Raw genomic sequence first — 17,539 nt, 5'->3', positions numbered from 1 at the left:
GAGAAAAATGAAACAGTACCGTTGAGATTAAAACATATTGATCTTACTGCAAATGACTACATCCAAGTGAAGCCAAACATTCCTCTCCTAAATAACAGCATTTTATGGGATCCCACCCTGCACCCTGGGCTCAGCTGCAACTGTGTCAACTCAGGCAAGTTAAAAAAAATACAAACTTACCCACACCTGAGCTATGTCAAAAATAAAGTAAACTCTGGAAGATTTCAGTTTCCTACAATCTGCTTACTAGTTACAGAAATTTCCAATCTCTTCAAAACTATCTTCCTTCTACTTTGGAAAATTAAACCAAATACCCATCCCTTCAACTCCACAAGAATGACAGTTCAAGTCTACTCTCACAGTATTCTAGAAAAATCCTCTCTGGTTTCCTTTGCTAAATTTAAAGGGAAATTTTTTGTGCAGGCAAGAGAATGAGGAATAATATAATCACCTCAGAAATACCCAGGAAAATCCTTTAGAAAAGAAGCGAGCAAGCTCATGTTATTAACATAATGCTCCTCCGAGTTCTGAGACACAGCTGAAAGCAGCAAACACTGCAGCTCTCGCTACTAAAGCTTTACTTTCTCACAGCAATAACAGTACAAGAATAGTAATGTGAACTGCCATGCTGCATCATGACCACCTCGCGCTCCCAGAGCACTGGCTCCTGTTGGAAAAAAGCACAAGATACTGTATCCACTCACTTCAGTCACCTCTAGCAAGAAAATTTCAAACATGTTTTTAACCATCTAATAATAGTGATTATGGCACGTGTGCGTGGAAGGTACAACCACAGATTACGAGCCTGGTTCTAAAAATCTTGTGGATGTGTAAAGGCAACTTTCTTTTTAAAAAGATACATATAGATTGACTTTTATGGATAGAGTGAAGTAAACAGATTTGCAAAAGGAGGTCAGTCCTACATTTTTGTTGCAGTTCAAAACAAAAATGAGACTATCTGAAAGTTTTGCTTCCCATAGCAACATTGGTACAGCTAGGACAGAAAGTGAAATTCAACTGCTTCTTAAAAGAGCCAGAAGCTGGAAGTATTGTGTGCAATGGAATCGCACAACCTACTGTATCTAGACCCAAAACACCAGTTACATGAATACAGGTACTTTTGCACTAAAGCATTTATTAAATTAGTTGAATCTTCTAGTCTGTTGCAGTACCAGCCAAAGCCAACGTTAATATCATGCTCAGGAGTATAGTATCATACACTTGTTAATATCAGTTATCAGTAAGAGCAGGACGGAAAAGTTACAAAATCTACATTTAGATTTTCTGTAAAAATACAGGACTGCTTTTACAGGCCAGCTAGATGAGCTGGACAGAAATCTGCATAATGCATATGGAAAACGTGCAAATTGATGAGCGCACTCTACAAAGTATGATTTCTAGACAGGACTCTACAATAGAAAACAAACCCAACACCCTTCCCCCATTCATCATAATGATTTTTAAAGCATACGGCAAATGGGAAGTGTGGGGTTTGAACTTTTGGGCTTTTTAACTTGTTTTCATATGATCACTGTGCTATGAGGACACAGGGCCAAGAAGTTGTAAGATGTGTCAAGGAACCTTAAGAGCAGCGTACAAAGTTGTGTACGGGTAAGGGAGTAAATTCTCAGTACCAGAGCTGCGAGTCTGGGTGTGCTCTCATCATAATTACAAGGCCGGGCTGAGCTCTGGTTTGCACAAGTGTGGTATGGTTTTTATATCTCAGGGATGAGGAAAAACAGAGCAATTCCAGCTATGTCTACAGTGAGCTGAAAATGACAGGTAATGCAAACATCAGCAAGTGTTTCAGTAAAATACCTGAAAAATATGCACCAAAAGATTGGACAATATTTAAAAGTACAATTTCACTCACTACTTGTAGTCTGATGTCTTAACAAATATCCCAGCAGCACTGTAGGATACAGAGGGGGCTGGCAGGCGAGTTGAACATGTGTCAGCAGTGCACCCTTCCAGGGATAAAGCCTAGCCAGGCTGTACAAGCAAGAGCACAGTTAGAGGCTTGAGGGGAGGGATTGTTCCTCTCTTTGGTACCTATGAGTCCTTGCCTGCAGTCCTCTGTCCAGATTTGGGTTCGCCTATACAGGACCTGAGCGAGTCCAAAGGACTGGAGTGCAGGAGGTGCAAGAAAAGGCCGAGGGAACTCTTTGCCCCGGAGAAGGGGCTGGTGTAATTGCAACCTACAACTACACAGAGACAGAGTTGGACTCAAGAGAAAAGTCGGACTTAAGCAAAAGATCAAGAGCCTGTGGTCACGGTACAGAGGGAAATTATAATGAGGTATAACAAAAATATTTGCACGGTGAGAAAGTTTAAGTACTGGAACAGACTGTCCAGAGAAGCTGTGGTATCTACATCCATGAGGATACTCAAAACTTGACTGGACAATCTGATCTAACTTTAAGATTACCTTATCATTGAGCTGGGGTTGGGTTAGACAACTTCCAGTGATCCCTTCTAACTTCAATTGCTCTGTAATTCTATATTTACAATTTTGGAGGAGGACGGGTGTAAAAAAAGAAATCTGAAAGTGATGGTATATGCCAAAAGGATTTTATACTAAACAATTAAAAGTGTTTATTGGCAAAATTATCAGCAGAAAGAATAATGAAGAATTGTAATTTAACTGTATAAGTACTTACCTTTTGGAAAAGCAAAGATTGATTTTGCATAACATTTCCAAAGCTGTTTCAAGAAGGATCACTTCTCAATAGCCCTTCTGGAAAACTGCCCTCACCTTTAATGCTATTTGGCTATGTATTATAATAGTCCATACTTCCACAACAATAAAATGCTTCAAGTTATGTCTTTCAGAAATATTTCTAATGAGAAGATAAAAAAGCCTTAGTTTTTCAATATGCAAAAGCCGTATCGTTCAAAGATGCAAAGTATTCCTGTATATATTCATAATACATAGGGGCTTTTTCCCCATTTCTGAAGGAAATTTGTTGTTTTATTGTTGTCACAGAACTAACAATGATGTTCCATTTTAGAAAAGTATCGCAAATATTATCATTACAATGATAGCATGTGGTGAAACAAACACAGCTAAGTTTTAAACCAAATGCTCAAGTCAGGAAACAGTTCCCAAGTAATGTTTGGTTTGAGATCACTCAAATGTCAACAGATACAAGATGAATAAACAGCCAGTCTGTTTTCAGCATCCTCCAAGGGATGCTGATACACAGCAGGTTGGCACAGATGCCCCAGACAATTCTCATCTTGTTTCAGTAGACTATCCCACATCTGAATATGTTTTTAAAGCAGAATTGGCGATCAAAGCCACGGAGCATTTATTGGCAGAAGAATTCCTGCCAACAGCAGGTGATAAACTCAGCTGGAGACAGAGCACGTGGCACTGTCCAAAGGGTATCTCTACAGAGGAGTCAGGATCAGGGAAGGTAGGTACCATCCATCCTGAAGTGTCACATTGGTTTATTGGTAGGTTTTTAACAGCAGATGTCAGGTGAAGGCAGATCAGCCAGGTTCAGAAAAGATTCCAGTTTTGTTGGCTTCACATGTCTGTCAATATTCATAGTCTATATCAGGCAACATATCTCCTCAGCTGGTGCAGGCAAGCTTTAACCAAGCTGAAGTAGAGTGCAGCCAGCTGGGCCAACGGAGGAGGCAGTCTAAACTACATACCGTTCACAGCAAATGTTTGCATGGGGACTCAGCACTTCAAAAGCTGTATGTCCTGCATTATTCACTGCATGCTCCAATGTGGGCATATCTCATATTTAGAAACCTAAACCAATTTGTTTTTTAAAGAGGTGGCTCTTTTGTGTGGTTCACATCGCCATAGTATTTATTAGCCATAAAAAATATGGCAAACTTATCTAATCCGAGTCATTCCAGTAAATTTTTCAGCAGTACAGAGCATTATAGATGACTTCAATTTCTGTGCTTTCAGTTAAGTTCATGTTCAGGACAGTTAAGTACCATATAACAACCACCTGGCACCCTCACTGAACTGTTGTGCCACCTTTGTGTCAGCCATGCTTGGTAGACTACAAACAAACAGGTACTACACACACACACATTTTGAAGTACAAGTCGTCTAAAACACAGTGCCAGCATAATGCCACAAAGCAGGAAAATATCTCTTAGAGCCACATGATAAGGACATAAATGAAACTGCTACATCCACAAGCAGGAGTGGGACCAAGCACCTTCTTTGCACATCCAGCCATCTCAATGTATGAGACAAAACAGAAGACTTCAAACACTGAACAACTTCACAATGTAGCCAATACCCATGTGTTTCAGCTAAAATCTGACACAGACTTGGAAGACAGATTTTACGTTTGCACTCCTGCTCCCTCAGACTTCATCTCCTCTGCCTTTATGACAGCACTGTGAATTTCACCTTCAACTCCCAGGAATTCATTCCTAAATGAATGGTCAATTGAGTGACACATTGAAGTCTCATTACTGCAATGTTCCAAACCCAGTTGCAAGACATTGCACATTGCAAAAGCCAAGTTAAAAATCAAGGCAATTTCAGTTATAGGCACAAACAATTCCTTCAGCCAATTCAAGCTACTGGAGACAGCTCTGTTAGATTGTCTTAACACACAAAAGAACAATTTTAATTTCCCAAGTGGAAATCTTAGAAGCCAAATTTCAACATCAAAATGTTTTATTAGCAAACTGATAATCCCTGGAATCAAAGATGGTGATCTAACAATGTCAATATTACCATATAATAAAAATAGTATTAACTTACTGAGACAAGAAAAATACAGTCTAACTTTCTAGAGGCTCCTACATAGAAGTAAAAAATAGATCTATAGATCTGTGTCAGCAACATCCTGTATCTGCTACCGAGCATGAAGTCAGTTCGGTAAGGATTTCTGCCAGTGTTTCATCACTCAGCACTGGCTGGGATCTTCAGATATTCTTATACTGGCATAGCAACTTGAGTGAAATACATATCAAAAGTTGAGTGAAATACGTATCAAATAAAATTCCTAAATATATATAAAGCCAACTTTATGAAGATGGGTAAATCTTTACAGTAATTTAAAAGCACATGAAATAACTGCCTCTAACTTGGTCACTGGAATTACATTTAAGATAGTAGCATTGACTGTAATGATCTTTCCATATAAATCAAGATGTCAAAGCCATTGTTATAGAATCTCTGCTAGAAGTCAGCACTCACTGTCCTCCCCTTGTATGACACACATTTTAAAGGAAGACCATTTAAAATACTGAGACACAGAGCACTTAGCCCATTGGAAAAAGTCTTTCCTAGAGGTAAAAAGTTCCAAAAGTTCAAAGCCAATTCTGACATTGTAACTAAACACTGCATCTTCTCTGCTTCTGTTTCCCCTCAAGTTACGAAACAACAACGTATCTGGACCATTTCATTTTTAGATGGATTCTAAAAATGGATTCTTCACTATCCAAGTACTATTCAAAAGCCACTTAAAAGGAATAACATTATTTAATGACTAAGAAATCCTAAAGGGCACAAATATCAGGAAAAAAAAAACAAGATAAAATTAACATTTAAAAGCCTTGTGTGCTGGAAAATCAGTAAGTGACTTCATACACCTAACTCCCTCTTCAGCTATCCTCTTTCATAGCACGGTGGGAGCTTCCCTTGGACTTTGAGGCCAAGGAGCACCCCATGCCAGAGAGCAGAGACCTGTGTGGTGCTAAGCACCTAGTTCAGAAACAGCAGTGATCCCTTTATGAGATCAACGCTGCAGTGCTAGCAAGGTTTTTTTTTTTAAAATGTTGTAATGTTAAGGCACATGAGCTGGGTACATGACTCACTTCTGACATTCCACAGTCTCACAACAGATTACACAGAGATGTTTTCCAACAAAACGATTTGTCATTATCTCCAGAGTTCAGACAACCCGATTGTGGATTCTCATTAACTATAGCAGGAAATTGGAAGGAACTAGTTAACAAAAATCTAATTTAATACATACAGTGAATACAAGAGCTGGTTCAAGTTTGCCAGACTACTTAATTTATAGACTGTAGTAGATCACAAAAGTCCAGCTTAATATGATTGTCCTATTACTACTATTGTCCTCAAATATATTCATGTCTATTGCTTGCTATTGCTTATAAGCACTGCAGAACTTCTGCTTATAATTTTACATCTTATTCCTAAAATCATTTTATGGGCCTACTATTTTGAGATTGTTTTTACAGCCATATGTCATTTGCTAGTAAAATTTCTAAACTGACCAGCATTCAGTGTGCTGGAGAGTAAAATTTCCTTAGGACTGCTTTTACAATGGACAGAAAGTTGAGCTTCAGGCATGAACCCTGAAATATTTTAGAATATTTGATAAGTGATCAACAAGGGCACTGCTCCATGTATTTTTTTTTCTAAAGTACAGAGAGACAATTAGAAGCATCCTTTTTGAACTGCTTGTAGTGATTATTCAAAACAGATACCAATACAGTGAAATACACTAGACTAGTAAAAGCTTTTAATAAATTTTCCTACCTTATCTGCCATTATCATGGAGGCCCCACCATGAATTCCAAGAATTGGAATGGAAGTCTGAGATGAAATAAAATCCAATATCTGAGCTACTGCCTCCTGATCAGTATCATCTCCAAAAACCACTCCATGGATCTTGGTGCCTGACATCAAGTCACAAACATGTGTTATGATGCTCTTGGGGTCAGTCTGGTTCACCAGAAGGGTCACTACATTGACATCAACAGTCAGGTCTGCTGACATTTCCCTGGTCCAGAGAGCTCTGATATCTCTCTCTGTGATATCCTTGGTCCTTCCCAGAATCACTGCAATGTTCAGGATGGGATAACTTTTCTCTGCTCCACAAACAAGATCCAAAGGCGCCAGAAGAGCTTGGAGTACCAGGAGAGCGCAGCCAATTTTCCTCATCTTTGCCAGCTTTATCCCCTGCAAAAGTGATCACATTGGTTGAAAAAAAAAAAACAACAAAGAGAAAAAAAATACACCATATATCTCCAATGACGTTTTTAAACAGAATGCTTCTGGACACAATGCAAACTTTAGCAGCTTTCTATAATGCTTTCTTCACCTTAGTTTCAATTCCAGCCTCTCATATCCCCTTAAAAAGTCGGCTTGCCAATGACAATATTACAACTGGTCTTCCACAAGCAAGACAAAAAATGCAGCACAAGTTCAGAGGAAAAACCATTAAAATAATTCCTGGGTGGCCAACAAATTTAAAATGACTAGCATAAATAAAAAAAGACATTATCAACCTCCTCTTTAACCTTGCTGTCCTAAAACAGGCAAAGCACAAAAAACTATTTTCCTTTGTCCTGCATGTCTATTTAAAATTTAGTCACAACCTAACCAGAAGAGATGCTTTAGCTCAAAATGAGAGAAATGAGCCAGAGGTCTGCTGGAAAGCCCGATCCATACACTCCATACATCTCACATCATCCCAGAACCATGCTGGTTTATTTCTGAAGATCTCTCCTAGACAGCTGCTGCTCAAGCACAGTCTACTGCATTTCTGGAACAGATTCAGAAGCACAATATTCTATCTTAATTCTTCTCCCTCCTCTTACGCAGCATTCACTTGAGCATCTCAGAACTGCTGATCTCGGACGGAAAGTTGTCACTGGCGTTGAAGGGGAGGGTGTTCCATAAATGAGCATCGCTGCATTGGTTTACTTCATGTCTTCACTGAATCTCTGTAGGGGGCTGAATATAGACAGAGTAGGACGGGGAGAGACATGAGCCATAGAGTGATCTGAACTATCTGAAGGAGGGAGAGGAGGGAGAGCAGGTCTGACTCCGCAAGATCTCCCTGTTTGTGTGCCCCGGGGGATTTCCACCCCCCTAACTGGCTCTCTGCTAGCTGCAAGAAGGGACTCCCTGTGCCACATAAGCCAAGCTTGCTGCAAAGCAGCATGCAGAGAACACTAGCTGGGCTGTCCAGCCAGGGGCGGCATTTTTCAGATCTCCCCTCTCACCCTACCAGCCCTATCTCCATCATCAATCGGAATCATCTGCTGCTGAAACAGACACCAAGACAAGGGATTGCTGTATCACCACCTCCCTTCGGGGCAGACAAGGAGATGAGCACTCGAGAGACCGTTTAACTACAAATCAGTGCCCCCGAGCTTCCGAGGTCATTGCACTGCGGGCCAGGCTCCCACCGCTGCAGCATCAGAGGTAGCCCGCAAAGCGGTAGGAATAAACAAACCTAAATGCCCGCAGAGACGAAGCCACTTCAGCGTCCCTCAGAGCCCGCGAAATAACGGTTATTACAGTTACGCACAACGCGCAGAACGCGGGCCGCAGCCAGCACGGCGCGGCTCCCGTAACCCGCGGCGCCGCACCGGGAGCGCCCCCGGCATCCCGAGCCGCGGCGGGCGGGGCGATGGTGCCCCCTAGCGGCCGCAGGCGCCATCTCACGTACCCAGCGCCTCAGGAGACGGAGCGGCGGCGGGTGCCGGTGCTGCCGGTGCCGGTGCCGGTGCTGGTGCTGGGCATGCCGCGGCCGCGGGCATGTCGCGCCCCTCGGTGCCCGGGCTCAGGGGCGGCCTCCGCGCCGCTGGCCGCACTTGTGGTCCCCGCCGCAGCCTGCGAGCGACATCGCGTCCCGGGAGGGCAGCTACGCTGGCAGGGAGACAGGCAAGGGGGGGCTGGACACGGGGCGGGGGGGGCAGGGGGAGCGGGGGGGACAACGGGGGAGAGAAGAGGAGACGGTGAGAAGCCGTTAGTCAGGTTGCAGGTTTGTCAGGAGAAAAAAATGTTTCCATCTCCTGTGGTGTGTGAACCGAAATAAAGTGCCTAGACCCAAAAGTCGTCGTCGTCGTCGTCCCCGCCCCCTGCATTCACTTAGAAATAAATTTAAGCTCTTTCTTAACAGCATCCCTGAGCCCGCAGCCGTCCGGGAAACGTCCCTCATCCTATCCAGGTCAGGAAAATCCCGGGCTCCCAACTGCCCGTTTGCTTCCTGGAGAAATGCACGGGCTGGGCTCTAAGGGAAGAGACACCCAGCCTGGGAAGAGCAGCCAGGAGCAAACTAATTCACATGGCCAAGGGCAGGAGTTCGCTTCACAGGTTCAAAACACGCATAATCTGTAAAACTGCTAAATGGCTGCGGGATAAAGCTCTTCTTGATCTTGGAACGGAACGGATCCATTCTCAATTTACCATAAGCAAGCCAGGGAGACGCACTCTAGCAGCTCCCTCCACGAAAAGCTCGCATCGCTTTAATTTTCCATTCACCGTTTCCGAGCAGTATGCATGAAGACAGTACTTCAGGCGCCCCCGTTAGCCGTAGGACGCCGGCGGCCCAGGCAGGCAGCGGCATCCCCTGCCCGCTCCCGGGGCCGGCGGGCGCCCAGCGCCAAGCACGGAGCCGCTGGGGCCGCAGCCCCGCACCCCGCACCCAGCCCCGGTACCCGGGCGCGCAGCAGCGCTCGCCAGGAAGGCGACGGGCAATACTTACTGCATGCTCCCTCCACATAGTTCCAGCTTAAAGATCCTCAAAGTCATCTCAGTAGATTCCTTTGCAAACAACGAAGTGGAAAATAGGTCCCTTAACGCCTGGATTTCATCCTGCAACTTGTTCCCACCGCAGTAAATGCAAGCCCAGCAGCTCCCTATCGCTTGAAATCCCGCATGATCAAGTTTTAGCAGAGCCATTGCAACTGAGATTTGCTCTTTACTTTTGGCAGGAGGCGTTTAAGCGTCTTCATCTTTTTTTTTCCTTTTCCTCCCCCCTCTTTTTTTTTGTGTGTGTGTGTGTGTGTGTGTGTGTGTGTGTGTGTGTGTGCGTGCTATTTAAAGTGCAATTGCAATATTGCTGCAGCAGTTCCCCCGGCCGGCAGCCTCGCAGCCCCCGCGCTCCTCTCAGCTGCTTGGAAGCGGCGGGGACTGGCGGCGCCGGCCCCCGGAGGTGCAGCGGGATCCACCCGGCGCCGCTGCGCGGGGGCCGCCTGCGCACCGCTGCGGGCTGCGCTCCGCTCCGCGCTCGGTTCCGCGCTGCTCCGCTCCCGGCACCGCCGCCCCCCGCTCCGCTCCGCCGCCCCGGCACCGCCACCCCCGCAGGGGCGAAGCTCACGGGCGCCTCGTCAAACCGAGACCAGTGGCGGCCTCTTTGAACCACGGCCCTCCCCGTTCTGCTTCCACAGGCACCATGCATGAGTCAGACCCAGGCAGCCGGGGGAGGGGGTGTCAGAGCCGGGGGAACAGTGACAGCACCGGGTGTGGGGCAGCAGGGCGGCGGGGCTGAGCACTCCTCGCACGGTAGCGGCCCCAGGCGAAGGCTGCAGCCCGGGGGACCCCGCAGTGCTCTTTCCCTTGGCGGGAGGCTGTCAACCAGAAATCCCGGCCGTGGGGCTCAGGGGGAGGAATGTGGAGCAGCAGCTTCCACACTAAAAGCAGACCTAAAAGCTCCAGACCGCAGCCAAATCTCACAAAAACGCTCTGTAGACCTTGGCTCCACTGGGCATCCCTGCCGCTCCACCCCCCATTCTACATGCCCCGTTTCAAAGCCTTGTGCCCATTTCTGTCTTCCATTCATCCGGCACGGCCCTGGTGTCAGACCCACCTCGCTGTTGAGCAGTTTTTTCCTCCTTTCCCACACCACACCACCACACACTACCGCACCTCCTTCCGCACTCTGCTGCTCTTCAGCTTTCCCCTTTCCACCATCCTGCTCCAGCTGCCACGACTTACTTGTTTTTGCACGAATGACTATACATAGATGATGCTCTCTTTTGTGCTCCATTCTGTACAGTCCTACATATTTCTATCCTGAACACTTCCATGTAAGGCCAAAGCACACATTTTGGCAGACCCACTCAATGAGGCACCTATGCCAGAGGAAACCTTTGGGTTCAAATAGGATAATGCCAACTGTCCACTCACTGAAGTTTGCTTTTCACCACATGAAGACACAGAATGCTAAGAACTCACTCCCAAAGACATTTAACAATGCATCAGCTTTACTGCCTTTGACAGACTTTTCATAAAATTCCCCAATAAATCTATGCCTTTTTTCCCTCCTTTAAAAGATTTCATCTCCTTAACTTATTCAGAGATTACTTTCTTAGACATTTGTTTTGCCTAGAAAGACTAACGCATTAAGCAGCTGCAACTGTGCTTTAAAAAAAAAAAAAAGTTTGACAGTTTAATGCATCTTTGCATTTCACCCTTGATGCACACTTTTCTCCTGTAAATATTACAGCAATGCTTGTTGTGGTTACTGGAGATGAGGTTGCATTTCCATCCTTGTGTAAGGGTTATTTCAGTGTTATCATTCAGTAGATTTATTGAAATGGCAGCAAACCCAGGGACTTGAGATCCTCAAATGCAAGAGAAATTCACAATGCTGAAAACCAAGATGGCTCTAACATTATCATATATTTAAAATATTAGAAGTGACATGGCATCTTTGGTGAACACTTAGTCTGCAACATGCTGTGTACAATATATTGACTGAATTTAATGGTTTGAAAGACCAATACAAGAAATAGCTAAGTTTTCTAACTTCAGAGTTATATGATTTTCATTAACCTCAATTTAGACATACTTTAGTATTATTCAGATTTTTCCCCCAATTACTCTTATAAAATTTTGTGAAATATCATGTTAATACTTAGTCCAAATTAATTTGCAAATTAGAATTAAAATAAAACATATTAAGTTTGGCCCTAACGGGGTTTTTTGGCAATCTTCACAGTACATATGCAGTCTTCCCAAAAGCCTCACCAAATTCAAGCAGATTACTGCCTACAGAGTTGAGTAAATGCTGCAAAATTAGACTGCTATTTTAATAGGTATCCGTAGTCCATTTCTAGTTATATTTGCACAGTTTAATTTAAGATTAAAGAGAAGAGCTGCAAACATGGTAAGAAATCAACTTCACTCAGCAGAAACAAGAAAACAAAATTTACATTTAAGTGTCTTCAACTTACCCTTGTAATTTGTGTGTAAAAAGGGAACACTTGCTTCAAAAGCAGTGTAGCAAACATTAATATCCCTGCACTTGGGAGATTAAGTTACAAATTTAGTATTTTCATGGAGAACATTTATTCTGAAAGGCAGATGGATTGATACATAAGTGATTGCCTTTTCCACACAGACAGCTGTGTACTTATCTAAAAGAAGCTGCAACATAACTTCAAGAAGTTTAGAATCCTTTCCTTCTGAGGATATTTTCCAGCTGGGGTTTCCCTACCTCCTGCCTGCTACATAAAGCCATATTTAAAGGTCAGAAACTCTCTTCTCACTCAGTCCCTTCCAAAGTGACATTAAATTACAAAAAGGTTTCCCTTTTCTGAAAATTACCTGTTGCAGAGTACAGTTGTCAACAGAACCAAGCAGGCAAATTATCGGGTACAAGAAATGTTTCCAAATGAGGAAAGAGAGGCAGTGGGGTCTCACGGTCTGGCAGGAGGCAGATTTCTGTCTGTTGCTGACTCATTAGTGACACTGCCTGTTACCTTCTCTCCATTTGCTTTACTTTACCAGCTGTAAAATGCTTACCTCAGACATGTTAGACAGCTAAATTAAGTCAGATTTAACCCCCAGACTGAAGAAAGCAACTCTATCTTCCTCTTGCTCTTAGAAAGAGCGGTGTTAAGTAAGGTAAGTACAATCACCCTTTTTAAAAATAATTTGTTCTCATGCAATGACACCAAAGTTAGCCAAGAAAAATACTTCAACAAGTTAAATATCAAATTATTGCCACTCTGTTTTCAACAGAGGTAGTCTTTGTTGCAAAAGTTTAAGCCACGATTCAAGAGACCTCTAAACCCAATTGCAGATCTGCTCAGTAATCCTTGCTACATGGAAACACCATTACACAAGACTTCATATGTTCTGTGAAACAAAATGGTAATGAGTGATTACAGAAGACTGGCTAGGTTAAGGGAGAGAGCCTTACTTAGATTTCACTCCAATTTAAAAATGTTTCTAGTGCCAGCAATAAACTTTTCTTATGTTTATGGAACATGGCTGTGACCAATAACAATGTATTTCCATGCATCTTATCTGCCACAAATATCTGCATTTCATCTACCCTGAGAAAGCTCTCCAGCAAGAATCAAAAGCGACATTGTTGAAAAGCCATTTTTCAGTACCGCACAAGATCAAGTTTGAAATGAAACCACTCGATTCAGGAACCTAATGCATAACAAACAGGGATACAGTAACATAAACTTACTCTTGGGGGGGCAGCAAAGTTACACACGTGCTAAATGAACTCAAAGTAAAAATGGGAAAGAACTCAATTGCTTTCAAACTTACTGAAACAGTTGGTCACAGATGGCCCTCTTATTGAAAACTGGCTTAGCTCCTCATTTGGCAGTGTTCTTTCTTGCACAATTTACCAAGTCATGCGTGAAATGATGGCCTTAAGCTACTCTGAGTTTTGCAAAGGACATGAGCTGGCTGCCACGGAAAAAAAGGAGGCAACATCACTGAACAGAGCTGGAGGCTATTACAGCACTTCAGCCTCTCTGCAAACAACCCCCAGCAGGGCAGGAACACCCCAGGGATAGTTCAGCCAGAGTTCCTCCTTCCTGCCTCACTTCCAATCACCAGAGTTATTTGAGATTCGCCAGGATTGTGTCTTTGCCTCTTTTGTAATCAATTTCCCATATCAAGTTAATCTTTAGCTTTATTTCCAAACTCTGCTATGCAGTTCCCAAGAGGAATTATCTTTCTCTGGAAAATCACCGAAATAGTAAAATCTAACTGAGGGTCAAGACAGAATTTCATCATGAACTCTGTACTTTTTAATTAAAGCTGCTCTATTAACAAAGAAATGTCTGTCCCAGCAGTGCGGTCCTGTGAAGACTGTCGGTAGCAATCCCATTGCACATCCAGCTGCTTGCGCAAGGTCTGGGCTTTGGGGAGTTGAATCAGGTGTGAATACCTAGGTTAAGAATGCTTCTCTGCTTCTCTTCTTCCCTTCCTGCTCTCCCCCAGTTAGAAATTGTGAAATATCAAAATACCAGTATATTTCTAATAAAACCTTCTAGGAACACCCAAGAAAACACCTGTATTATATTTTTTATATATATATATATATCTCCTGTATTGTTTGTTCATTAATACTCAGAACTGTAGAGGAGCAGTCAAAAATTTCTATTATTTATTTAGGGCCAAAGTATGATCTCTTAATCCTCCCTGAATTCAGCAAAAGTGACAAGCCTTTATGAATCAGAATTTTTAAAAATACTGTTTCAAGTCATCTTTCCACTCACACCCTGGACCATGTAAAACTGTCTCTTCTGTATCTGTTTCTGGACAGCATGATAGGCTCCCTAGCCAAATAGTTACTAACTTCTATTAGTCTACCTAAAGAACACTCAGATTCTTGAAGTGTATAATGGCAGCACTGGTTTTGCTCTCCCCTCACACGGAACATTCTCTGTGTCTCCACATTTGAGATGGTCTACATTTATACAGCCTTATACCTTAAAAAGCCCCTATGCATTTAGCTGATACACATTTCCAAAAGTTTTACCAAAAAATTCTTTTAAGTCAGAGACTGCTATCGTTCTGATCTTTTGAGGGAACAAAATCCAAAGCCTAGTCCTTGGACAAGTACAGGCATATTAGGTATTAAGGGGGCTGGACAGACTTGTTAAGATTGAAAATACTACTCAGAAGAATACCTTATGAATCTTGAAGACAGGCGAGCTACTAGTCTTACCAATATTGGTATTAATTGCAAAACAAACTTCCATGGAATATTCTGAAGTCATTTCACTTAAGTCGAATTAAACAAAGAAAATTACTACTTATGACTGATATGAGACAGCAGCGACCTCTCACACATTGTTCATTGGTGGCACTTGTTTGCTAAAAAGAAAGCTGTACTGAGTGGGAAGCATCAAGATGCCTACACTGCATCTGCTTCTCAGTGCTTCACTAAGCAAATTTTTGCTTAGGGAGTTGAGACTTTTCTAAATCCAGAAAATCAAATTTAGTAAAGGTCAGTGGAAGCTTCTTGTCAACATAAAGTTACCTCAGCTCTAGCTGAAAGATATTTTTAAGATGAGTAGTATTTTGCTCCTTGTATCCAACCCATTTCTTGATTGTAGGCACTAGCTCTATTAAAACTAGGTGCTAAAGGCTTATGAGACATCTGAGCCAGCAGGAATAGATCCAAGATAGAAAAATCCCCCTTGAACTTCAATTACAGTTCCACATGATGAGTCAGAGCCTTCTGTTACCTATTTCTGCCATACATGTTACGTGCCTTTTGTTCCTATACAAGAATGCTGTCAAGCTACTTAAGTATTACTTTTCTCTAAAGTGCAATTGTCATGGTTCTTGTAGGTTTGGCATTTACTCTGGTCTTGCTCCAGTCTAAGTAACCCCATTCCTTGCTTCCTATAGAAACAAAGCCTCTTGCTTTTCCCTGACCAAGGAGAATTCTAGGCTGCAGTGCTCTCTAGCCCAACTTTGATTATTAGTAGATCTAATTAGTTTCATTCTATTGCATTTTCAAACCTTGCATGGCTTAATCTCACAGGTGGGAACAATGAGTAAGACAAAGGGGTTTTAAATAGAATAACATATTAAAACACATTTGTCTCCTACCTAAAATGCAGGCTTAGCTTAGCCAGATAACCACATTTCTAGGAGCTGATACCCAAATCAGTTATTACTATAGTTCTGGAGTCTCCCCCCAAGAAAAGCAAATGGTATTTCACCTACCTCTAAACTTTTGTCTGACTGACAGTAGCTCTTAAGCCTGAAAGAACTGCCTTCTGCTTCTTACAGCAGGGGAGGTCAAGTTGGATGGAAGAAGGAAGAATTCGAGGGATTTTTTCCACATTGCTAGGCATACAGGAATTGTCTGCTTTCTTGCCTATGTGCAAGGTAATTCGTGTGGAATGAACACTTAAGAGGAGACACGGCTTTTACTTGTGGTGGTTTCTGTACCATCAGAAGTTATAGGTTTAAGCAGGCCTTTTTCCAGAAAAGTTACTATTCTTTCCTCCTCTCCCACACTAAGGGAACAAAAGGGAATAATTCATTCCTGTATGAATTCTGCAAAGACAGGTCAAGGACTGTACAGGCTCATTTCAAGCCTTTATACATCATTACTTCTAAACCTCAAAGGTCACACTATTGCTTTAAACACTTGACTGGAGATGGGAAGCTCCTAGTTCTCCAGGTGTCACACAGTACAGTTCTAAGCTGCTTTGAAAAGAGAATTCAGAGGTTGAGATTTATATGAATCCTATACTTGGGAGCCTCAGTTACACCAGGGAGGATACCGCTGACCACGGACTTTGCTTGCAATATTGCTATGATCTGATCTTTCCAAGCTGGTTCAGTGTTCAAGACAGCTCCTTTCACATTCAGTGGCGTAATCGCTTGCACAAAGATTTGTGTTGTTTTCTTGTTTTCATATTTGAACATAGATGCCTAAATGCATTTTATATTTAAAATACACATAGATTACCCTCTCTGATGAACTTTATTATACAGAAACTGAAAGTAAAACAGTATTTTTTTCCAAATAAGGAGCCTTCTATAATTTACTGGAATTACTTCATTAGCATGACCTCATTATAACAACTTAAATGGATACAAATGAAATCTGTGCTTACATTACTGACATACTTTAAATTGAGCTCAACTACTCTTTGAAATACCATCTGCTAAATAGCACTGATATATCAACACAAGTATTAAACTTCTTTTTAAACTCATAAGAGAGACCCCAGTACACGCTCAAGTATATGTTTTGAACTATAAATATCCTCAGGGGGGGTTTTATCCGACCATCTATATAATATGCACACACTCAGTGACATTAACACACATGCAGGGTTGGGTTGGGTTTTTTTAGGTGGCAATTACATATGTGGAATCATTTAGACAAATACAAACACCTGTACAAACACCTGAAAGTATTTCATCAACCACTGAAAAAATTGGTCCCAGACCCATTTTCTGGAATGAATACACAATTCCTTAATTTTTATAAGCCAATTAACTGGAATCTCACTTGGCAGACAGTTGCATGCTATCTACTCTCACACAACTATTTCTGTTCCCACCAGTCCTTTCTATAACAGATTCCAAAATAACTGTGATATATGTAGGAACAAGCATATTTTTCTAGTTTTAGTCTGCCAGATCTTATCTTTCATCTGCAAAAAATCAGACAGATTTTTGCTTTCTTGATTTTAGCCAGAAAGCTAAAGTACTGGAAGATGATAAGCAAAAAGCTAAGACTTTCTTCTTCGACCTAAGTGTGGAACAACGTGCTCTTCCAAGTACAGAACACCGGGCGAGGTTTCATGAGCTACTCCATCTTTATTTACCCTGTATTGTGTTTATCTTTACATACTTGATTGACTCCCATATCAAAATATACAGAATGTGAGTATTTGCAGGAGAAAAAAAACACGTGCTTCTGCAGTATCTCACGTTAAAGATACTTAATATAAAACAGCTATATTCTTTAAGATATTTCAAAATACATTGTGTTTATATTCACTCCTATGCAAGTATTAAAGTAATAACTGCTTAACCTCACTGACCTCACTGTTGTCC

The 17,539-nt window shown here is 42.3% G+C and overlaps 1 protein-coding gene across 2 annotated transcripts in view; it reads right to left on the bottom strand.

The window, feature by feature from the left end:
• GRIN2A (glutamate ionotropic receptor NMDA type subunit 2A) overlaps window positions 1–10,011 on the bottom strand; it is a 188,712-nt gene extending 178,701 nt beyond the window's left edge. For both annotated transcript variants that reach the window (XM_040592942.1, XM_040592943.1), the window contains exons 1-3: window positions 9,456–10,011; window positions 8,418–8,643; window positions 6,497–6,919 (exon numbers count right to left, since the gene is read on the bottom strand). In XM_040592942.1, the coding sequence (XP_040448876.1) occupies window positions 6,497–6,901 (405 nt within the window). In that variant the 5' untranslated portion in view covers window positions 6,902–6,919; window positions 8,418–8,643; window positions 9,456–10,011. The remainder of the gene's footprint in view (window positions 1–6,496; window positions 6,920–8,417; window positions 8,644–9,455) is intronic.
• Between the last annotated feature and the right edge of the window lie 7,528 nt (window positions 10,012–17,539).

The sequence above is a fragment of the Falco naumanni genome, chromosome 4, assembly GCF_017639655.2.
Source record: "Falco naumanni isolate bFalNau1 chromosome 4, bFalNau1.pat, whole genome shotgun sequence".
Taxonomy (NCBI): domain Eukaryota; kingdom Metazoa; phylum Chordata; class Aves; order Falconiformes; family Falconidae; genus Falco; species Falco naumanni.
The sequence above is the reverse complement of the archived record's forward strand: the minus strand, read 5'-3'. Positions and strand labels throughout refer to the sequence as shown.